This window comes from Bombus huntii, chromosome 3, assembly GCF_024542735.1.
Source record: "Bombus huntii isolate Logan2020A chromosome 3, iyBomHunt1.1, whole genome shotgun sequence".
Taxonomy (NCBI): domain Eukaryota; kingdom Metazoa; phylum Arthropoda; class Insecta; order Hymenoptera; family Apidae; genus Bombus; species Bombus huntii.
Window position 1 is genome coordinate 16,498,122 of NC_066240.1, and position 24,502 is coordinate 16,522,623.

General features: G+C 32.1%; 3 protein-coding genes across 3 annotated transcripts in view; all 3 read left to right on the forward strand.

Annotated features, from left to right (window-relative positions):
* Positions 1–1,294: 1,294 nt before the first annotated feature.
* Positions 1,295–3,928, forward strand: LOC126863697 (protein spaetzle-like). The gene is made up of 6 exons (XM_050614108.1): positions 1,295–1,351; positions 1,407–1,517; positions 2,703–2,864; positions 3,092–3,157; positions 3,215–3,318; positions 3,697–3,928. The coding sequence occupies exons 1-6, from the start codon at positions 1,295–1,297 to the stop codon at positions 3,926–3,928; spliced, it is 732 nt and encodes a 243-aa protein (XP_050470065.1).
* A 1,506-nt stretch (positions 3,929–5,434) lies between these two features.
* Positions 5,435–9,472, forward strand: LOC126864107 (uncharacterized transmembrane protein DDB_G0289901-like). Its single transcript, XM_050615080.1, has 2 exons — positions 5,435–8,015; positions 8,334–9,472. Exons 1-2 carry the CDS (start codon positions 6,242–6,244, stop codon positions 9,179–9,181), a joined length of 2,622 nt encoding a protein of 873 aa, XP_050471037.1. The 5' UTR covers positions 5,435–6,241; the 3' UTR covers positions 9,182–9,472.
* A 9,053-nt stretch (positions 9,473–18,525) lies between these two features.
* LOC126864112 (RYamide receptor-like) overlaps positions 18,526–24,502 on the forward strand; it is a 46,561-nt gene continuing 40,584 nt past the window's right edge. Inside the window, exon 1 of the mRNA XM_050615090.1 lies at positions 18,526–18,732. The gene's annotated coding sequence lies outside the window, so the exon portion shown is untranslated. The remainder of the gene's footprint in view (positions 18,733–24,502) is intronic.

Here is a 24,502-nt window from a genome sequence, read left to right on the forward strand (position 1 = left end):
GACGATTTCGTTAAATTCAATTTGCCAGCAGTAAGTATTGCCGATATTTCATCGGCAATGAAACGCCCATATATCGCTGATATCGCGATCAATAAAATTTATCGATAAAACTTGATGGAAAAAATCGGAATTGTCATATAAATACGAACGGCATGACGAAACTATCCAGAGTGCTTATACACGACGAATTTTTGTAGTTGTGCGTAACTTGTTTTTCAAAGTAAAATATTGATCGAAATTTATTTCCTATAATTTAGGTATGTATGGGACTAATTATCATATGTACAGTTTGACACAGAAATATCGCTATCGACCTGGAAAGTTCTTCATTAAAAATGTCAGAGAATGCTCGAATTGGGAACGAGAAATATTTTTTCACGATATGATCGTATAAAACCTCGGAATCAGTCATTAAGAAGTCGTTCGAGGTACTAGTTTCTTGACACTGACAATCACCAGACGTTGTTTACGCCAGAGTCTAGTGACTAGACTAAAAACACACCTTGTTGAGTGGTGCGCAAGTCGAATGTTTCATCCGAAAGAACAAAAAACGTGAGGATTTTCGTGAGTAATTTTATGACGTACTATTTCCACTACTTTTCAGAAGAATATTTTTCAATCGAAACACTAACATTTACAATGGCTTTCTTTCAGCGATAGTGGCGATGCTTTCATTTTACACGTTCATCGTGTTCTCAGTAACCGAGCGTATTATAAACGTCTGTTACTTCCGAAAGATCATTAGCCACTCGTATCGGTCGAGGACCGTCTAAAAGAATTTCCGCGATCTTTGCCTAATTGATTCGAAGCTTCACGTTCGTCCAGGTATCGCTCATCCTTTTCTCATTAAGCGTCTGCCGCGATTCACGCGCACGGAAGTGCATGAATAAACGAACAAGCATGCTGATGGACCTTTGGCCTTGTTAAACGCTCGATCAAGTCAAGATCGAGTCAAGAGTCAAGACCGTTCTCGTGCGAGTGCTATACGTATTCGTGAACCTTATCTCAATAGCCGGAAATTAGAAACTTTCGAAACCTTGTCATCGTTCGGAGAAAAACACCCCTTACATTAGTGGAGTTGACAATCATCGCTCGAACATCCACTACTCTCTCTCGTGAATAAGTTAGCCAAAATTAATTGCAAACATGAACCTGCAAACATACACAGTTGAACTTAGTGAAACAGTCATTGAAATTAAAATATCGTGTTCTAGCGAAAAGGGAAGAAAAGAAATCATTTAGGAAAAAGGAACAAGCTGTTATCGTAGTGTGGAACACTGATCACTGAAACACGATGAAGGAATCTCAAAGCATAATTTCTGTATTCAATGTTGCAATCGGTTTGTTACTGGTAAGTAATATGAAAAAGTCTTAATTATATTTTAATAAGTTACTATTTAACTTAGCATTGGACTCTTGATATCTTTTTTACAAAAGCATCCAATGAGTTTAAGAAATCCAATAATTTAAGAAATAATATTTATTCGGCTCTGAATGATAAGCCTTTCACGCTGCAAGTAATTAATTATTATATTTGTTCTCGATAAAACCATTCTCAAATTTTAGTGCATTGTCTCTTCTTTACAAAACCACCCGAAGAAAGTGTGTTTCTAGCATTAATAATTAATAAAAAACAATTTTTCTCAAAGACTAAAAATATTAGGTTCTGAATTTTATCAGTTGTAAATCTGATACTATCAGGTCTGATAGTTTGGATTTAATTGCAGTAATAATATTCATGGTAGTTTCGACTAAAAAGTGTTTCTCAGTTACTAATGAACTGTCTTAAGTTTGAAGAAAATACGAATGAATCGTTATTGACATGCATAAATTTTTGTTCCAATTTTTTGTTAATGTTTTTTTAAAATCTACGAAATGATAGTTCGTACATAAATAAAATACAAGTAAAATACATAACATATATTTCTAAGTCTTTTTGCTTGATAAAGCAAGAATGTAGAATGTAAAATAGTAGAATACCATAATTCAAGGACTGTAGCAAAGATAATACAGTAATCTTTGAGTTAACCATTTAACCATTTTCAAGCTTGAAGCCGAATAATCGCGTTAACCCAAATGAAGATTAAACGAAATTCATTTATCGGATAGTTTGATTACAAGGCCGTTGTTTGAAACAATACGCTGAAACGATAAACTACTCGTAGAACTTAAACCAACGACCGTCTTTGCAGTTGACTGATCGTGGTCCACAGACTTGTCAGAAGTCTCAAAGGGACAGTCAGCTTTTGATTACAGAGTAGTTCTGAGTCTCGGCGAAATTAGATGCCATTTGAATTAAAAATAATAATTATTTTACGTTCGTTTTCTTTATTTCTCGTGTATCTTATTAGAATCCCTCGCGTTGAAAGTTGAAAATATGTATTAACGCAATCTACCAACAACAAAGAAGACAATCTGTCAGCTTTTTTGAACGAAGTTGAGTATATTAGAAAGCTGATATATAAAAATAAGTATACAAGAAATTATTTGTCGAAGATTGGTACGTAGAAATTTTAATAAATTTCAAGGTATACATCCCAATGATTAATTCCGAATCAACCAAAGGTTTCATAATATTAAAAAGAATGAAAATTTGTAAGGAGTATCTCAATATTTTAAGACACACAATTAAATATATTTTTCTATTTTTGATTCAAAGTATCAGAAACATTAGGATCTTAACGAATCGTATCTTTTGAAAGGTCTTCAACAACGTCCACAGTGATTCTCAATGGCAAAATGAAACAATACCTTCTTGTAAAGGACAAACTTTCTGCGAGAATGTTGCGAATTATCCCTTTGATGTGGTGAAGAAAATAATTAGCAAACATTCACTTCTTAAAAATTATAGTAATCTCGATATGGTTAGTATTCATTTTTATAAAAGTATTTTCATTTCCTAATGAAAGAAATGCGACTTATCATGTTCTTCTCTTGATATCCAATCTTTTTTCTCTAATTTCTTATTTTTATTGATCAATTTATGGATTACTTCATTCTTTTACTTTTCTATGACATATTTATATATAATATCTGTAAATGATAGATATGTTGCATTTTATTTTTCAAATTTTGTTGATTTTACTTTTAGGTAGAACCACTTAAACCCACTCTACCGATGCACTCAGAATATGGAACGAAACTCTGTCAGTCAATCGTAAGTACGTATAATTTAGTACTTGATTTCTATCTATATCATTCAAAATAATTTCAGGAGAAAATTATCTTTCCAAAAACGGCGGAAAATATGAATAACGAGTGGTCGTACGTCCTTAACACTGATGATGTGGTACAGGGAGTACACATAGAGAAATGCGTGTATGTAAAATACATACATTGTCTATATAAAAGAAATTAATCCCTATCGTCTCTGTTTGTTTCGCGTCATAAAATACCAGCAGCTTTTTATATTTATATTACTGCTACCTATATACATAGGAAGAAGCAATAACTAATATATTATCGTTGTCAATTTTATCGTTAAATATCCTAGATCAGTGGTCCTCAACCTAAAGTTCGCGTATTCCTAATTGTAAGGATAAAGACTTATAAGAGTATGTCAGGATTTGTTATTAAAATTTTCATAATTTTATAAAATTTGTTAAATGTTTGTGTCATCTCTCCATATATATATAGTCTATATATGTATATGTTTTATTTTATTAAAACAATCTTAGAATCATTATTTTTTTATAGCAACGAAGGCAAACGTTGTAGCTCGATAAATGGGCTCGCAAGAGGTTACATAACCGTATGTAAACAAAGGTACGTTCATAATCAACTCCTAGGACTTCAGAAGGGTGGCTCGTATACCTATCAGCAATTCCGATTCCCATCCAATTGCTACTGTTACATTGAATACGTCGGCCCTGACATACGGCTCGTCGAAGTAGCAGACTTCCAAAACAAATCAAGCGATATCAATTGACCTTATTGAATTCATCTAAAACGGATGTCTATATTATATAGAAGAATGGAGTACTTAAGAGGAAATTCCATTACTCTGTGATTTTTCTTTTTTCATAACATTGTTATTGATTATCTATACGCGATATAGTCGCTATGTCAGATATAAAATTGTGCATATAAAGCTTCATAAAAGGATAAAGAGAAGTGTTTATTGCTGTAAGAAATTTTTGCAGGGCGTTATTAGGTAATAAATAACTGAACAATTATATTTTAATCTTTTTTATCTTTGTTAATATAGATGAATTTTTAAAGGAACGAATTGTGTTCTTTTATGTTTTTATCCTATTGTTTCATGTTTAATGTTTATCGTTTAATGATCAGACATTTATTATATTTCATTTATGCATGTAAGTACATATTCTTCGAATAAGAAAAGTGACAAAGTATATAGATATAAATATAATAAAATTTGAATATCACGAGAGGACGACGTAATAAAGTGTTACATATGTAAAGTGCAGTGAAATAAATAAAAGCAATAACTCTGCAAAAATATGTCTTCAATTTTTTCATTTCATCAGAAATTGTATGAATGACGGAATATTTCCAAGCATTAGACTTCCATTTTATTTCCCATTAAATTTTGTTAAATAAAAATAAAAATATAGTTAATTTTCTAAAATCCGACTTCTTTCGCTTACATAAGAAAAGATTGTAATTAACTGCAGTTTTTATTTTGATGCAAAATTTAAGAATTAATAATTGTTAACTATAAAAAGATAATTTGGTGGCGACGCAATCTGTATATTAAAAATGGTAACTAATAAAATACAGTAGCATAGTAGCAACGAAATAAAAAAATTTTTCTTGATATATTTATTTTATTTCACGTTTCGGTCGTTATTTTCAACAGCTGAACATATTGTGATTCAATAATACGTCACCATATCGTAACACCTGTTAAACTGATAAATATGATATCTGGAAAATAATATGGGAGACAAAGCTACATACAGAACGAAAAAAATTGGAATTTTTTGATTTCTTGGCAACATATTTCGATAATATTTTCAACGTTATTTTACAATAAAATTTATTTATATTTTATTACCTTCAATGGGATTTGTTCCAATTGTATATTTCTTGTTCAATAATCTTGCTTGCAACGTTTTAATCCTCTCAAAAAGTTTTACATTTATTACCAAATTAAAGATCATCTTCCTTTTTATAAAATCAATTTGTTTTAATTATATTTCTTTGGATTGTACATTAGAATTTCTATAATTTAAAGGCAATTCTTTATATATAACACCCTGAATACAAAAAAGTATTTAGATTAATAAATTGTTAACAAATTTTCTTAAGATATCAGTTGGTTTTAGAATAACTAAGGAACGGAAAAGCACGAATAATTAATAAAAAACGAATTAAAAAATTGAATTTCTGTTCTGCGGAACAATAAAAATTTCCATTTATTTATTTTTCTCAAGATGTAACCAACATTGCTTCCACTTGTCAAAGCACAATATTTGTCCTTTCATTTCTAAGCTGATATTTTATTTAATACTGTTTGAAACAAATAAATAAAATTTACAATAAATTGTCGTTAATTATGTATATCTAAAGTCATACATGTGTCTTCTTAATATGTCTTTAATACATTTTCTCAGAACAAGTTACTTGCGCGCAATAGTAACAATATTTAAACAAGTGACATTAATGATATTAGTATAACTCCGTCACTTATAATAAAAATAACTTGCATAATTTACATAAGTACTTTTATATCCGATATCTTCTTTTTATTTATTACCATGTTGCTCTGATATCTCGATGTTTCTTAACTGACTGTAACGTTCGAAAATGATAGAATAATAAGACGAAACTCTCGTATCTTGTTATAAAAATATTATAACAATAACATTAATGAATAATTATGTGAAAATAACCATAAATATCCAAAAATACAATACGATTAACGTTCTAGCTAAATGCGAAACGAACAAACACAATTTGTTATTACACGTAACTCGTCTACTTTGCGTTTCGTTATATGTAAATACGAAACATTTAAGTATTAAAATATCGTTTGCGCAGAATAACAATGCAAGTATAATTGGGATATTTTAAAATTCGAAATAACATCAACTTGAATAAAGCACAAAACTTTTGACAAGTTGTAAAAACACAGCAGGATACACTAATTACGAGAGCTTCCGCGAACGAATGTCAATACCTATGGCCACATTGGAAATTGACGACCATCATATCGCGCAAAGAAAATAAACGGAAATAAAAATATGTCTGCGGAAAGAAATATTCGCCGTTGCAGATGTCGATGTTTAATTTTCATTCAAGTATAAAAGCAACGACTCCGTCACCGTACTGCAGCAGTCCGAAAAGGAAACAGCTAACCATGAAGATCACGTTGTTGTTGTTGGCAGTATTCGTCTGCGTGCAGTTAGCGATCGCAGGCGTGAATATAGAAGCCAGAAAGGAAGCGGATGCGTCTGCAGAAAGCTCCGGATCGAAGAGTTCCCAAGTGGAGAAAAAGGAAGAAGCATCGCAAAGCTCTTCGGCTTCTAAATCGTCAAATGAAAAAGAAAGTTCGAAAAGCGGCGGAGGCATAGAAATCAGCGGAGGCGTAGAAAGCGGCGGAAATTGGAAAAACGGTGGAAGCTCGGGAAGCGGCGAGAAATGGAAAAACGGTGAAAGCTCGGAAAACGGCGGCAAATGGAATAACGGTGCAAACTCGGAAAGCGGCGAAAAATGGAATAACGGCGGAAATTCGGAAAACGGCGCAAAGTGGAATAACGGTGCAAGCTCGGAAAACGGAGAAAAATGGAAGAACGGTGGAAGCTCAGAAAGCGGCAAAAATTGGAAGAACGGCGGAAGCTCGGAAAGCGACAAAAATTGGAAGAACGGTGAAAGCTCCGAAAGTGGCAAAAATTGGAAGAACGGTGGAAGCTCGGGAAGCGGTGAGAAATGGAAAAACAGTGAAAGCTCGGAAAACGGCGGAAAATGGAATAACGGTGCAAGCTCGGAAAGCGGCGAAAAATGGAATAACGGCGGAAATTCGGAAAACGGCGCAAAGTGGAATAACGGTGCAAACTCGGAAAGCGGAGAAAAATGGAAGAACAATGGAAGCTCGGAAAACGGCAAAAAATGGAATAACGGTGGAAATTCCGAAAGTGGCGAAAATTGGAATAACGGTGGAAGCTCCGAAAGCGGCAAAGATTGGAAGAACGGTGGAAGTTCGGAAAGCGGCGAAAATTGGAAGAACGATGGAAGCTCGGAAAGCGGCAAAAATTGGAAGAACGATGGAAGCTCGGAAAGCGGAAAAAATTGGAAGAACGATGGAAGCTCGGAAAGCGGCAAAAATTGGAAGAACGATGGAAGCTCGGAAAGCGGCAAAAATTGGAAGAACGATGGAAGCTCGGAAAGCGGCAAAAATTGGAAGAACGATGGAAGCTCGGAAAGCGGCAAAAATTGGAAGAACGATGGAAGCTCGGAAAGCGGCAAAAATTGGAAGAACGATGGAAGCTCGGAAAGCGGCAAAAATTGGAAGAACGGTGGAAACTCGGAAAGCGGCAAAAATTGGAAGAACGGTGGGAACTCGGAAAGCGGCGGAAAATGGAATAAAGGTGGAAACTCGGGCAGCGGCGAAAATTCGAAGAACGGTGGAAGCTCCGAAAGCGGCAAAAATTGGAAGAACGACGGAAGCTCGGAAAGCGACAAAAATTGGAAGAACGGTGGAAGTTCGGAAAGCGGCAAAAATTGGAAGAACGACGGAAGCTCGGAAAGCGACAAAAATTGGAAGAACGGTGGAAGTTCGGAAAGCGGCGAAAATTGGAAGAACGATGGAAACTCGGAAAGCGGCAAAAATTGGAAGAACAGTGGAAACTCGGAAAGCGGCAAAAATTGGAAGAACAGCGGAAGCTCGGAGAGCGGCAAAAATTGGAAGAACGGCGGAAGCTCGGAGAGCAACGAGGGCTGGAAAAACAGTGAAAGCGGAAAGAAAGACGAAAACTCGAAAAACAGCGAAAGTTGGAAGAGCAACGAAAGCTCGAAGAACGATGGCAGCTGGAAGAGCAGTGGAGAATCAGGTAGGATTAATAAATTATCAAACGAATATACAGAAATTTACTACACTATAAAATTTAGAGAATTTAGCGAAATTAAACCCCTATGAATTATTTACTCTTGTTCAGTACGGAAGTAGTCAGTTTAAAGTACAGTTGTCAAATCTTTAAAGTCGATTTTCTTGAAAACGGAGCCTCAGATGGAAAAATGTTATAGTAAATTTTTTTCTTCTTTTTTTTTCACGTAGAATTATCCCGTATACGAATATAGATCTGTAAATACTAGAAACCATAAAACAAAAAGATTCCTTTAATCCATAAACCAATAAATTTATTTTACAGAGAAGTGGAAAGATGGTAAAGTAGTGGTGGAAGGCAGCGTTAGTATAAACTGGGCAGATATCAAAGAGCAGGTTAGCAACATTGCTACATCCTTAGAAGAGGGTGGTAACCTCAAGGCTGTATTGAAAATAAAGAAAGGAGAAAAGAAAATTTCAAGTTTGGAGGAAATCAAGGAGAAAATCCGTATATTACTGAAATGGATTGAAGAAGGCAAAGATACTAACAGCCTATTAGATTTGAAAGAGGGTAGCAAGGATATTGCGTCGTTGGAAAAAATCAAAGAAAAGATCCTTTTGATCGTTAAGTTAGTGAATGAAGGAAAAGACACTAGTGGTCTTTTAGATTTAGAAGCAAGTGGCAAAGTAATTCTAGAATTGCAAAGCGCCATAGAAGAGGTTCTCGCAAAGTCAGAAAAGATAACCAAAGTATCTGAAGCTCTTTCCGGTTTACTAAAAAGCAAAACTGTCTCGGACATAAAACCGCTTCAAGCAGTAATTCCTTTAATCCTTGAATTGCAAAAATCAGGCGTTAACCTTAGTACTTTAAACAAGTGGTCCGCCACTAGCGTAAGTGCTATAGACATAGAACGCGTCACGAAAACGGTTCCAGTGCTCCTTCAATCCATGAAAGGAGGCGTAGATGTTCAGAGCCTTTTGAGTGCGAAAGATGCAAAGAAACTTGGCATTAGTGCTTTGGACTTGCAGGCTGTTCAAGGAGCTCTCGGCGTGATTGGAAAACTAAGTTCAGGTGGTGCGTTGAACCTAAATGGCTTGTTGAACTTGAAAGGTGGCGCTAGTGTGTTAGGTGCAGGAAAGGTCGGAGGATTAATTTCTTTACCGAAACTTTAAGAGATAAACCGATAAAGGCAGATATATTCTCGGAATATTTTTTTTGGAAGTTGAATAGTCCATAAAACAATTATTTCTGATAATTATAATTTAGCCTAAAATATTAAATAAAATGGAGAAATATATGAGAAATAAGGTTCAAATATATAAATAATAAGTTTTAATTTATATGTAATGTGTTGGGAAGAAATTTCTCTAATAACAAGTTGAATTTATAATTTATCGATATATTGTAAACACGGAACTTGTACTTGTTCAAAGAAAGTTCTAATATAATACAGAAGAATTAAGCATCAGTAGTATATTTATTTCTATATAATAACATCCCTACGCCTCTATAATATTTCCACGATACTAAGTACATTATACATTCATCACGTAATTTTGATGCTACGTAGTAAAGGCAAAAAGTAAAGGTAAGTATTCACAGATGCATACAGGGGGTCGATTAATGAATTTAGATCTAGTTACTACAATATGACGAAGTCGAAGATTATAGTATTAATTTGAAGAAAATTTCAATTCTACGAATACTTTTTATTTTTGGATAATTTTTTTAAGCTCAGAAACGATACGAATTCAGTTTTCATTAACTTTTCTATTTCAATACTCTGCTAAAATGCACTTTTTCTTCTTTGTGGGCGAATAGTTTAATTAAAAAACCTGAACTTTATTTTCAAATTCATTTATAGCGTGCATTACACAGTACTATTATGATATGTTCGTCATTTGCATTGAAAACTACCGGTAAAACTTTGCGATAAATAATTATGAAATTAACGAGTGTTTGATTGATGGATCAGTTTCTTTAAAAAATACGTGATATTTCTATAATATAAATTTGAGGGAAATTTAGAGACAACTCAAAACGGAGGCCACATTCAAACCTCGCGATGCATTTTTAACGGTAAACAATGGTTCAGCAAGCAAACAAAAGGTAAGGGAATGCTCTAATGAATTTTCCAAAAGACTGTATTTATGTATGTAAATAAGTTGAATATGTGCATATAAGTAAATTTGTTACGCACGAGTCTTAATTTTTGAAACACTTACATTTTAGATATGGTTCAGGCTTGGATATTATTTAAATAAAAAATAATCAATCTGTCGAATACCTCCTACATCCTCGACGATTTCGATGCCCCTGAAATACGTTGTCATCAATTTTTACAACTTTTATCTGCACATATAATGAGTGCCCGATGCTAATTTTTGCAAATAATCATCTTAAGAACGATTATTTACATAACATGGTATCTTATTTGGCTCGCAATTATTCTGAAATAATTATGCATTAATGCATTTAAATGAGAAAATAATACTTCTTTAAATTATTTTATTACTTCGCCAGTATAAACGATTAGTTTGCAAGAACGTGACCTTCGTGTTATTACATAAGACAAAGTTATTGTTCTAAAATTATCTTGAAAAATCAAAGTAATAAATTATCTGAATATTTTTGTTTCAAATAAAGTGTATCCGCATCTGCTACTGTTTTGAAAAATATTCAACCTTATTACTAATTTTACAGATCGATAAAAGAGATTGGTGTTCCAAATTTCCGGCATGCTTTCCATCAATATTACGTAAATTGAATTTTTTAGCGATTAATAACAATTGATAAATTCTATCGAAATTTTTGTCACGAAAATGTTCGACCTCTATATTTGTTGGTTTTACACATATCCTATTAATTTAGAGATACTTGGAGAATATAACTTGAAATGAACAGATTATTGTTTCGCTATAATCACGTTGAACATTGTTGAACTCACTGAATAATTTCACTCTTAAAATTTGCAATGGAAATTCTCTTTTAACTTGCCTTCATATTTAACGATATTAACGACACATGTCATTCACGGTAATTAAAATGTTTCAAACTAATACGAAGCGACATAGTATTATTTAAAGAGGTTTCAGAACACGTCTTTAGAACATACCTAACAAAATATGTTTGCTTCATTATGGTGATTTGTTCGCGTGAAATTCCTTACTTATATCATTTTGAAGTTTTCAAAAACAGTTTCTATAAAGTCCTCTACGCCTTGCGTCTAGTTCGTAATTCTCATTAGCGTGAAACGAGACTTTAATTATTCAGCTCCCTTTCAACCATTATGTTAATGCATTTTCAAAAACTATTTACATAATTTGAAGAAACGAAAATTGTTACATGGACTTTAATAATCATTATAGAGTCAAATTTGTAATTGTTTGCAGAAAATATATACTCACATTGGAATCTTCCCAAGAATATGATTGTTTTATTGAAAGGATATATCAGACGTCGATATCCCGCTCTGTGACTTGACGATCCCGTACCTATATTGAAGTGAAGTCTATAGAGTCATATCGAAATTTAATCGATCCTTTGATACAGTAATTTTGTATTTTTTGAGACTTCTTTTTTCGCGTAGAATCACCCCCTTTCCGCTGTACCACCAGTTACCAACCACCCTGTATAATTAGTTAAAGAAGAAATAAATAAAACAATAGACAAATATTCTGTGAGGAAAGGAAGCTGGAAATGCCTTTCTGTTATATACTGAAGATTAGATTATTATGTACTGAAGACAAATAATAAGTTTAATGTCATTAATTAATCACGTTCGTTAAATTTTATTTTATTAATTCGTTTACGTGATCTTACTTTTCACGCAGCTTTTGTTAACTCTTTGTCTCTACTTCACCTATTTTCCTATATTTCTCGTAGCAGAAAATATGCAATAAGTAACTTAGTTTTATATTGTTTCTATCATACAAAAGTGACTCGAGAGAATCAATTAAAATTCTACCCATCATAAGTCTCGTGACTTAGAAACTAGGTTATACTCCAGGGAACGTGGCTAATTTAATCCAGAACATCAGTGAAAGGAGCGAGTCGAGGCTGAAAACAATTTTGAATTATTAACGCCGTGGATACGACTTCGTTTCTGCTTCCATTGACGCGAATACTTGTAAGAGTGTTAGCCGTATCACCTTCAAACCGACACGACGTCAGATTTGAAGTGGCAAATCTTGGAAGGCATAGATCTCAGAATATTCGCTCACGGCCAAGAATTTCATAGATAATGTATTCCACGAGAAAGCCAAACGTTTGTCTTCATCGCGTGCCATTCTCTCGAAGGATCAAATAATTTTGCACGGATAAAGCTTCGAATTTCAACGTGCTACATCTTTTACTCAGCCTTTCTTAACTTTTCGCTCTTTGCCAATAATTGAAGTTAAGTTAAATTAATTTAAAGGAATATACTCTGAATATATTAATTTAAATTAAAAATTACATTATATACTTTATTAAGTCTTATTTTAAATCACAAACATTACTAGAATGCACAGAAAACAACAGAAAATCTCGAAAAAATGTCTTTTATTAAATACAATCTTACTATATTACTAACAATATGCTAATTAGCATCTAATTCCACACAAGTAGAAAATTATTTACCATATTTAAATTCCATATCATTTTCTAGTATATTACAAAATTATTATTAGTTTACATATAAACGTTTCCTAAACGTAATATTCTATTGGATAAACCATCGTTTTATAACATATGTAACATTACCTCCATACAGCTACAAATCACACCGGAATCAATCTTAATACTTGAATATAGAGGTTCAATGTACCAACGTTAAAGCTTGCCAGTTTACCACCTTTGTCATCGATTCTGGTATTCTCTTTGCCGACGCTTTATTCATCAAAGCATTGATACCTCTGACAATTTTGACTGATATCACGAACATTATGATACTCCTAACCAGATCTTTGGGTTCTGTTCTAGGATGAATAATTTTCAATTGGATACCATTAAAGAGACAAACGTCAATTTTCTAATGTTGCTCCGTCTATGTCTGAAGCTGATTAGTATCCATTTTAGCTCTTGCTTTGTCGAGTTGACGTTGTATTATACTATTATCATTTTCCTGCGTATGATTATGAAATTTCATATTATATAAATTTTTATACCGTTTCGTAGGTTTGAAAAATTTAACAGACAATACCTTCATATAAAACTATTATTATGTTATACAAAACTACTACTATTATGACAATTTATAGACGAAAGTTTTCTATCTTTTTATGGTAATGAATAATCAATATCTCAAATTTTTTAACTTTCGCAAGACTTTAATGCACTCAATTCCTTGTTTTCTTTCATTTTATAAAAATCAAGCGCTAATGTTCTTTCGTAAAATTTTGTAAAGTTTCGTAAAGATTGAAGTAAACGATAATTGAACTGTACTAGTACAGATGGATAGGATAAGTGAACCAAAATCGACTTCAGTGATACGTAAAACTAACATTGTCTTGTTGCAAAACGTATCTTTTATTGATAAATTTTGAATGTTTCTTTTTCATCGTTGTATTTGAGTTGTTCATGTCAAATATTAAGAGTAGTACTCGTCCAGATTGAAATTCTGTTATATAAATAGCAGTTCTTTTCTACATCCATACTTAAATTACATGTAATTGTCTTATATCATCATTTAAGAAATATTCTTTTTATTTGACTTTTTACAGTTGCAATTACTATAATAAGTCATCAGTTAAAAATATCAAATATTGCTTTTATCGAGGATTCCAATAATCGATATTACCATTTTCTCAAAATATTTCTTAAAATTTATTTCAAAATATATCAATGGCAATTGAAAAAGCTACTAAACAACAAAATTTTACATAAAATTTACAGTTTTATTAGAAATAATCGATTAATCGTAAATAGACAGAAATCTGAAAGACGATAAAGGAACATTATTTATCAAAGTCAATCCACATTAATATCACGTGTCTGCTCCTTATAATCGCCCGCTTGGAACACAATTTACACGTAAATGAATTTATGCAAAAACCGAAGCAGGTTCTTAAAGCAAAAATTCCAGTAATGTAAAAGTAGATTGAAGGGGCAGTCAGTATTCTGTGTAATGTTTTAAATGCAAATTGTAGCCTTTTACAAAATCTACGTCCACATCTTTGTGTCCACATTTTGTCTACAAAACGTGTAACATTTTAACTTATACTTTAAAGCTTCAAAGAAATTCAAGTAATGAAATCTGGTCTCTCGAGACTTTTGAATTAAATTATTAGATTTTAACATGTACAAAGTTATTACATAAATTGGCCATTTAGTAAAACTCTCCTTTGATCTTTAAAAGGAGCTTCAAGTGTAGCTTCAACGTGAATGAAGCATGAAATATGTATGGCTAATTAAGAAGCAATTTTAATATAATAATTAGAGAACTACAAAACTTAAATAACAGCGACATATGGTGTATTTAACAATTATATACTTGATGCATCGATTCTTTGAGAATTTCGCGTATTAGGAGGATTTTAGAGATTTAAATTTTTCCTACCAGTTTCAATATTATTCTATATTTTATCTCGTTTAATAACTGTTCATTAATTGGTACTGCGAAAGATCTCGTAAAACAGGAAATCGAAATTAATAGAACTTAAATGAACTCAATGAGACCAATTTGATACGGAAATACCAAACTGTGACGTGGCAAATTCAAAACAAAGTATTCCTCCATTCTAAATTTTTCCATTCTTAAATTCTCGATATCGCGCAAAACAATTCTTAGTACTTCGAATTGCTAATTGCTTGACTGACGGAATTTTCTATCTTCTTACCAAATCTTCGTCCACCAGCGACCAACTTCTTCACTTCCATTCACAGTTTAATTATAATTTAGCTTAACTCATTGTCAGTCAAGTCAGTCACTCATCAACGCTTAGAGTTTAGCATCAACAACGAATCAGGTACAGTTTAACAATTAGTCAGATCAATCAAGATACAAGTGCTATATTTTGACATATATATCTTATACCAGATATATTGTGATTGTTAAGTCAAGTTCAGGACAGTTAACTCTCTCTCTCTCTCTCTCTTTCTTTCTCTCTTTTAATCTAACAAATACTATAAAACAGTATCCATATAAATCAGTTCCAATCATTCTTTCTCGTGCTAATGGGTGGACCTTCGGCAAGATTAGACGGCACCAAACGCAATATTCCAATATACTGGGTGAATAAGCATTCGGGTATTAAACATGAATAGTATTCTTGAAAGGGTGAAAACATCGAGAAAATATAAAAACTTTATCAGTAACACCACCAAGCATCTATCACCTTCGAAGTGAACCTCTAAATATAACGTCCAGGTCTGTACACGTGGCAAATAATAGTCCTCATGCATATCGTGTAAACCATTAGCATTATTCGACGTTCCCAATAGATCGTACAGAAGCTCGTAGATTCGTTCACGTGGCTCATCAGAACGCTATCTCTATCATTTGAACCAAATTAAACTGGTTCTTTCTTATAACAAACAACTTTGTCAATCAAACCGTTTTCTGTTTGAACAAAGGAGCTTTTGCCAGCGAAGTATACAAAGCTTCTGCATCAGCTTCTGCATGTTTATAGAATTCTTTACATTGTGACGTAAGGCACTGTGAGTTTTAATACATTTTCGTCGATAGGTGTTTGGGACGTCTTAAAAAATTATTCAAATTCCAACATAAAAGCAGCTCGATGATGAACCTGAAAAATATTACAGCGAACGTGATAAAATTTTTTAGCCGAGGAGTATAATATTCTACGTGAGATGTTTGATTATCAGTATGGGGTGGAATGAAGATCATTTTCTTATATGACATGCCTTTTTATGTCGATGTAGATATGTATTATGAATAAGTAATGCTTCGTAGATATTCGTAAATGATGTCATTCGATAATAACTAAGAGTTACTCCATTAATTTCACTTTTATTAAAGAACAAGTCTTTATATTAATTTTACTCTTTTCGTTTCTTACTTATAAATACGAATTTATCATCGTTAGGTTAATTATGATTTTTAACAGTTGATTTTCAAACTTATTAAAGTCAAACATGAGAAATAACATCAACTAATTTAAAATCATATTTGAAATTTCGATCTGTCGACTTATAGTCACCGAAAGATCCGAAAACCTTATCGAGAAATTTGTCAAATTATCAAAAGGGTAAAATAATGACAATCGAAAAAATGATCAGATTTAATTTTCTGTACACTGATAACATTTCTTTGTATTCTTTTTGTTCGCTAACAAATGGAACGGCTCCCCTGAAATTCCTCGACAAGACTAATTGTCTTATTCGAACCATTCAGGGTTCCTTTTTCCTTTCCGGATCGAACAAATGAGAAATCGCATGTAGGAAACAAGCAGAAATCCAGTGTCTAGTTTATTCCATTTGGATGTTAACCCTGACCGTAACATCTCTAGAACGGTCATCCTAAGAATAACGATCGCACTGATCTTCTGCCCGAGTCTTTTCGAAAGTGGAATCTCGCGTGATCAAATCTGTAGCCAGAGTCGTGTTCATAAGCTATTCAGTGTTTCGCTCAATATTCATCAATATCTCGCTCATAATAATGACTTGACGTTGGCACACGATATACAGTATGTTCAGACGGTTGTCTGACCACGAAAATGTCATAGGACGTCACGCAGACTGACATCATTTAACGCTTATCTATTCTACTTACTATTTATTACTTGTACTTATTTTTTCACGTAAAATCATTTTCTTAGAAGAAATCCGGGATAATTCATAAACAGCTACCAGTTATGGCATAATATAATAAGTATATTGCGGATTTTTATATATTTTTATATTTATATGAACATAACTAGAGATATAGATCCTAAATACAAATTTGTCATCTATCAAATATTACTAATCTACCAATATTATATAAATATTTTCTATGAAAAGCAATTTAAAATATAGAACTGTGTTTGATAACAATATTTTGTTGAGTAAATAGTTAAAGAAAACCAGAAGAATATTTGTTTTTTAAGTCGACAGTTTATTCATCGTCAAACTTTATTATATTACAACGAATACGTTTTCTTATTACTGGAAAGAAATTGTTCTCGTCGTACGAAACACCCTTCGTCTGATCGTTTTGTATCAGTTGAAATGACGTATCTTTTGTCATTTCTTTTAATACTTTGTAACAAGTCATACAAGTTCCCCTTGAAATCGTGTAGAGCGTCCGAGATCGATACCATTTACAGTAAAATGGTAAAACGTGTTTTTAAAAAAACGCATAATCGTAACCAAAACATGTTAAATAAACCGTGTAGCAATTAATAACGCGCGTTTAAAACGCGAATAAACCGTGTAACGAAATGACCATATAAAAATGAATTGCGTAGAAAGGCACCATGTAAAAAGAATTACAAGTGTATTCTGCTTTGAATATTTATATATTTTTGCATATTGTACGCATTGTGTGCAGTTTTGTACCTTCGAGTTTTCCATCAATACATAAAAATCCGCCGTTTAATAATAACTAAAATAGTTAAACAATAAGCGATCTTAAAAAGAAGAAATAATTAACTAACGAAAAGCGTTGCAAAATGTAATATTTGATTTGTACGAAAACCAGAGAACTGAACAAAGATATAAGATAGCAGTGAAATTTTAACCGATCCGTACCAATCTATATAATTTTATAGAGAAATCCAAATTACATGCATTTGAAAATTAACTATTCTCAACATGTTACAATAGGTCGAATAAATATTATCGCGAGAAAATGTATATGGAATATCGTGTTTACGATAGGGGTGCGCAGTAAGGGTGCGCGTTTTCTAGCCGCCGTCTGGTCCTTTGTGCAAAGTTCGCAGTCTGCCTGCGGCCGCGCTTGATGAAACTTTATTTCGCATCACCCTTACCTTAGAAAAAACAATTTTCTCCACGTATTTCGGATATTATTCTTCGGTGGTCCAACAAGCTGTCAATATATTTTTCTTTTCTATCTTCTCTTCCTTTTTTCCTTTTCTCATATAGTTGGTAGATGTCGGCGTGAAATTAATCAGTGATGTAAGATGGAACGGACAGGACTGGCGCGATGATCGAGGATCGATGACAACCGTTACGAAAAATATAAATGGAAAATTGTCTCGAACAATGCGTGGGTGAATTCTAATTGCAAATCGTTGATTTCTTATTAATATGAAACAGTTAAGGGGAGGTGATGATCGTACCTCGATGACGCTTAAATGGATGGTGTTAACGAAGAAAATGTATCCGAAACGTTTAGACTGTGATTTGCAAGTAATTGTGACGAATGAATATTTGTTGAGTAATAAAATTGAGTAATAAAATAAAATAAAAACTGACCGCTCAAGTTGTTTGTGTAAATGAGAATAATATAAAATAGAAGCTCTAATAAATGGAAGATTATTGAAATTCTTCGATACTAGTCCGAAAAATGAACTTTAAAACGACGATTTCAAAAGTTTCGTAAAATAGTGCTATACGTTGTCTTACTTACAAAGATAAAAAGAAATGGTGATAAAAACGAAAACTTATATGGAAGAATGAGGAACTGATGCATGGTGGAAATCGATCGAAAGTTTTTTGAAGAGTTTTTACGTGACACTATGAAACTTTAACCGGAAGATGAGGAAATGACAAGCGACAGATCGATTAGGAAATGATATGCTTGTGGACGGGGGTCGTGTAAGTTCATCGTCGTAGCAAGGTAGGATAACTCGACAACTTTTTCCCCATCTCGTCATATCTCCTGCAAACTTTTACTGTCCTTTGCGTTGAGATGCACAGAGGTGTACAAAATTTTGCTCGAGTAACACTGAATCAAACCATCTGGTAATAAATTCACCAACTTCAAAGAATAATCATACGAGATATTACATTTTCATTATTTTCAATTCAGTTCAATTCAATAAAAAAATATCAAATTATATATGTATATATAAAAACATGATATTTCTTTTTTTTAATATTAATTTGATTTATTTACAATCTTCAATTTATATTCGCAATATAATGATAATTAAGCCGCGAGTACAGAAGAACTTACTAAGAAATATTCAAATTTACGAAAATTCTATTCTTTCTAACAAAATAAAAACATCCTGCGTTAAATTATCAAGTGCTGATAATTCTGATAACAAAATGGATTTTCTAACATCATTTCGTATAAATTCATCGTCGGTATTTATCTCGTATTTGTCAGTTCTTCCATTAAATGAACGTAATCAAGATTAAATTGTATTACTCGAAGAAGTGCTGCGAACCATGGTGCAATTTTATATTAAAATTGAATTAAGTGAAGGCACAGTGTCATAATTACCGCACATAAGATAGAACCACGCTGTCGCAGTCGTGCTCATTTAAATACATCGAGCACGCATTCATGCCCTCAAGAAAATTCAACAATCTCGTGAACCATATCTACATTTTTTTTTAATCTGCATGTATGCAAAATACCTTAGGAATAAATCTCAATTTCGATACATCAACGTATTCTTTATATTACAGTTTTATGAAAATAATTGTATCAAATAATGAAATCAGGTATTTTATATTTAACGAAATATTTAATATTACGAGAAATTCAAATATTAAAGCTACATAGAAATCCAATTTATGGATATGTAAATGTAAATTACGTTGGAACTTTATAAAGTTCGGAACAGGAAATTCGGAATTCAGAATACGTGACGAAAGGGCCGTTATTATTAACTATAAACTTCTGGAATCTCTCCAATTGGAGAAAAAGAAATATAAAATTTGTTCTGAAAAGAATTAAATGATACAACATTCGTATAAAAATTATAATGGAATGCCGAGAAATATTTTCCAAGAGAAGTTTCGCTTATTACAGAAGACGTAAAAATATTTTTCACGTGCCACGAATAACGAAATATTCCTTCCTATTCCAACAGAGATACATTTAAGTCGAAATAATTATTTTATATAAAAATGTTTCGTACTAATTCACTTAACTTTTTTATCTTCAAATTCATATAATCTTCATTCTCAAAAGGGATCTGGCTTCGTCATTTTCCGAACTCGGACCGGATCATCTGAAAAGTCCACTTCATTACCGATTACTCATTCCAGAACCAGTCGCTTTATAAATCGAACATGAAAGTAGCTAAATGGAAAAAATGAAGGTACGCCTAAAGAACGAAAAGTAGGATTATACGAGAGAAATCTACAAAAGTGACGACAGCTAATTCTCCTTTTTCATACTTTTCTCCATTCTTTTATCGTCCTTTAACGTACACAATCGCAGTGATCGTATTCTAAAAATTTTCCGTACTGAAAATGGCACAAAAGGGAAGCTCGTAACTGTTTTATTGGCGTGCATTTAACGAACAATTCGCGAGATCGTTGTTTCAGCTCGGAAGATCTGTTAACGATATCGAGACTGTAGGATTCTTAGCATTATCGTTGAAATCATTTTCTTTATGATATTCGTAAAACCGGATTATTTTTTTCTGCCTGTGAATTGAATGACCACTGGATAGATTTTATACGAATACTAGAGGAAATTTTACGCTTTAAATGTTTTCTTATCGCGTTGCAACATAGATCACGATTTATTCTTGGATACTCAAGTTCATGCTTATAGAAGTTAAATATATAACTAAATCAACCTTCAAGGAGAACTGTATACTTTTGATTTTTGACTTATGGAATTTCATTTTTTACATTTTCGTCCTTACATTTGATTGACTTTCTAATGGTTGATAAAAGTAAGTTTGAAAATGATAAATTTCGTAACACTATAATTTGATTTCTATGTAAAGATATTTGGCTTAAGGAATCTTGTAGAAGATGAAAATGGATTAAATCTGACATAAATACATCATTGTGATAAACAAAACGTAAACAAGACATACATATACATAGGAATTGAGATAGAGTTATTAAGATTTAAGATAAGGAATTAAGATTAAGTTTAGAGATAGATAGATAGATAAGCTTCAAGATAAGTTAAATTAAAATTTAAGATTTAAAATATTGTTTTGTCAGGATACCAACCAACTACGCGTATCATAGACATAAACAAAATTTGTATGGTTCCAAAGAAATAGTTTAGTATAACTAAGATTGTAATATCTAGATGGAAGATGTAGTTACGAACACTAAGCTATTCCTTAAAATTCCCTTTCGTAATAATTTAATATGATAAACAAAATGTTGTAACATAAAACAAAACAATTACATAAGCCAAGCGAAAAAAGTTGCAAATAGCGTTGTACAAACGCAATGTTGAACTGTCATAATACTCAGGAAGAAAAAGAGGAAGAGAAAGAAGATGATCGAATAAAATTCCTTATTTATATAAAACAACAACCAAAAAAACGAACGACATGTCCAGTTTAATCGTATTCACGTCATTTTTATATTTCATCTGCAATGAAACATTCAACAGAAGTTAAATCTCTTTTGCCATTAAATCCAACCTTACGGATTACTTGAGATAAATGCTTCTGAAACGAAGATAAGACTTATTCTATTATTATAAAAGCGCCCTCGAGATAATACGTGGCATTTAACAGTTGCTAGGTTAATAGGTAAGAATAATGTTGTGATAGAAAATAAATGAATGCATATGGGATTCATATATCTATAGTACAAATTTATTTTTTAATATTTTAAAGATGGAGACAAATATTTTGTATTAGGTTGTCCGAAAAGTTTCTTTCGTTTTATAAGCAAATAATAGACGCACAATGTTCTTTGTTTTATATTAGTTTATTGAATTATGCACGAACATAATAATAGAAATAGAACGCAATGAATCATACCTAATTCAATAAAATAATCTAAAACACAAATTGTTGTTCATCTATTATCACCATTGAAACGAAGGAAACTTTTAGACAACCTAATAATTCTCTTTTATTGAGAAGGAAGAAACGTCACTATCACGAAAGATAATTCGTAAATGATTAGCAAATCTTAATCTTATCTGAAATAATTTTTAGCCAGATCCTGTGTTCGTGGCTGTAAACGACACGCAACTATAAGACTCAAAATAAAATAAAATTGTACATTAATCTTTCTATAGACTGTTCTCTCTCTCTCTCTCTCTCTCTCATTTTCTCTTTTTTCTTCATTATAAAATCAGTCAATCTTTAGAAAGCACCGAAGTAATTTCGTGGTTCTTTGTGTTCACGTATTGCCGAGATATCCGGTTTTTTCGATCGTGAATGCGTAAGCGATTAGCCGTGATAAAACAAAGAATTAGATGTACGATTCTGATAATGTAAAAACAAATAATAATTTTTCCGCAAGATTGCTCATTAATTATTGATCGTAACAAATTACGCAATAAAAGTGTCTTAAATGGGTTTATTTTATGAGGCGGAAATGAATTCTGTAAAATTGTAGATTCTTGTAGAAGACATGAATGAGATGAACGCTAAAATTTAGTGGAATATTTGCGGACTATTTCTAAAGAGAAATTTTTCCTAGAAATCATACGCGAAGACGATGAGTGTTAAAATGGAAGAAAAAAATGTCTGCGAAGTTGAATATCTCAGTTTTAAATGTAAATGGGGAAAAATTTGCAAAAAATAATGAAAATTTATTTTTGGCTAACTAATTTCGAAAAGTCAAGCTACACGCATACGTGTGTGTTGTGACAAAAAAGCACGCGAATTTTATGCGAAAATTTTGCAAGAGAATTAAGAATAAAAGTTTTGTAAAATTCCATTTTAGCTGACATTTTCTAAGGATGTTCTACTTTTGTAAACAAATTTTTTCCGTGCTTGTGTCGTGATAGACGAATTTTTTTTAAAGAATTTCATTTTATTTCTTTTAATTACGTCTTCATATATTACGTTCCAAATTACGTTCTCCTTGCTGACAACAAAAAGTACGATTAAAATTATTTTTTTAATTAATATAAGAGGAAAAGGAAGATTCAAAATTCTACATATACAGGTATGCAAAATATATATAATTTCAATGTTTTCGTTCTTAAATAAAATATCAAAAAATCTTCAGTAAATAAAATATTTATTCGCTTAAAAAAGTCATTGTCCTTTTTGAAATCCTGAAATATTTCAGAAATCAGAATCGATACATTTATTCAACACTTGAAAGGACAAAAAACTAAAATCGCGTATTTCGACAAATGTAGCTTAAACAGTTATTTTCATTGTAACTGTGTTAAAATTCCTGCACGGTATATCGCGTGCTAGGACATGAAATATCTACGGTGATTGCTTTGTACATACGTATATAACGAATGTACACCGGTTCTGATCGATTGATTTAAATCGCGTGTGTTTATTTTGGACTTGCTTTGATAAGTGGCGTACGGACACGCGCATCTTCGCCATATACCAAGTAATCAACAATGTTCCTAAAAAATAATACGTTTTCAACGTGGAATTTTGAATATTTTTAATTGTTACAATCATTGATTAATGAATTAGTATCGAAAAGAAAATAATTAAAAATTTTGTAAATAATTAAAATGGTTTCATAAGAATATTAAATCATGCAATTGATCCTTTTTTAGATGTATGTAATAAAAATAATGCAGCTTGTGTGTAAAGAATTTTAGTTTAGAATTTAAAGGTATGAGAACGGAGAAATTACGTGAATTCAGTTCACTGAATTCTATGCGAAGTTTCAAAATACACATATGGAACATTTCTCTGTCAACGTAGGAGGTATAATTATATAATTAAAATAATATCTTCAGTATTTAAGTTACGACACATGCATATCTGAAGGATACTTGTACTCAACTTCTGCACACTCAACTTTCCTATACTACATTTAACAAGGTAATTCACATGCAAAAAAGATAAAAATCCACTAGAGGGATGTACTATAAAACCGAGAAAAAGCATAAAAAATGAATCGTAGATTTATTAGGAAAATATCTTTCCTCGAAACCCTTTAAATCAACTCCAGCACATGCGACACATCTTCCAATTTATATTTCTCAAGCTCCATCTCTCGAGCTCTGAAAAAAAGGAATTAACGCTCTCTATCATCCTCTATCCTCATCAACACGCCATTCTCCTCAAACCACACGCTGTTATATGTGGTCGTATATAGAATCCTATATATGGTCAGACAAGTAATCTATATACCTTAAGATCCATCCCTCAAATTCTGAAAAAGATCAATTCTCTCCATCATAGTCTCTCCATTACATCCTATTACATACCACGCTACTCTCATACCTCATAAAGTTCAACACACTCATTACGCACGTCACGAATCCGAGTCAGAATCCTCAAAGAAATACAAACGTGCGCTGCTATAGCTAGCATATATAGTGATAATTTACTGATTTTTCTTCACTTTTTCTCCGTATTGATGAGTGAAATTTTGCTCCTTTTCTCGCATGTTTCAAACAAAGTTTGTATTCAAGTATTCGAGAGTATTTGATATTACACAATATTTTAGAGTCCTCTTGCACGACTGAATTAATATCGTTAGTGAAGTACAATTTACAAACTACAAATTAT

Bases quoted from the DNA above. Each gene is read 5' to 3' on its own strand.
- LOC126864107 (XM_050615080.1), top strand. From the start codon at position 6,242: ATGTCGATGTTTAATTTTCATTCAAGTATAAAAGCAACGACTCCGTCA. The intron at 8,016-8,333 runs GTAGGATTAATA...TTTATTTTACAG, and splicing joins GAAGAGCAGTGGAGAATCAG to AGAAGTGGAAAGATGGTAAA.
- LOC126863697 (XM_050614108.1), top strand. From the start codon at position 1,295: ATGAAGGAATCTCAAAGCATAATTTCTGTATTCAATGTTGCAATCGGT. The intron at 1,352-1,406 runs GTAAGTAATATG...TATTTAACTTAG, and splicing joins TTGCAATCGGTTTGTTACTG to CATTGGACTCTTGATATCTT. The intron at 3,319-3,696 runs GTATGTAAAATA...ATTTTTTTATAG, and splicing joins GTACACATAGAGAAATGCGT to CAACGAAGGCAAACGTTGTA.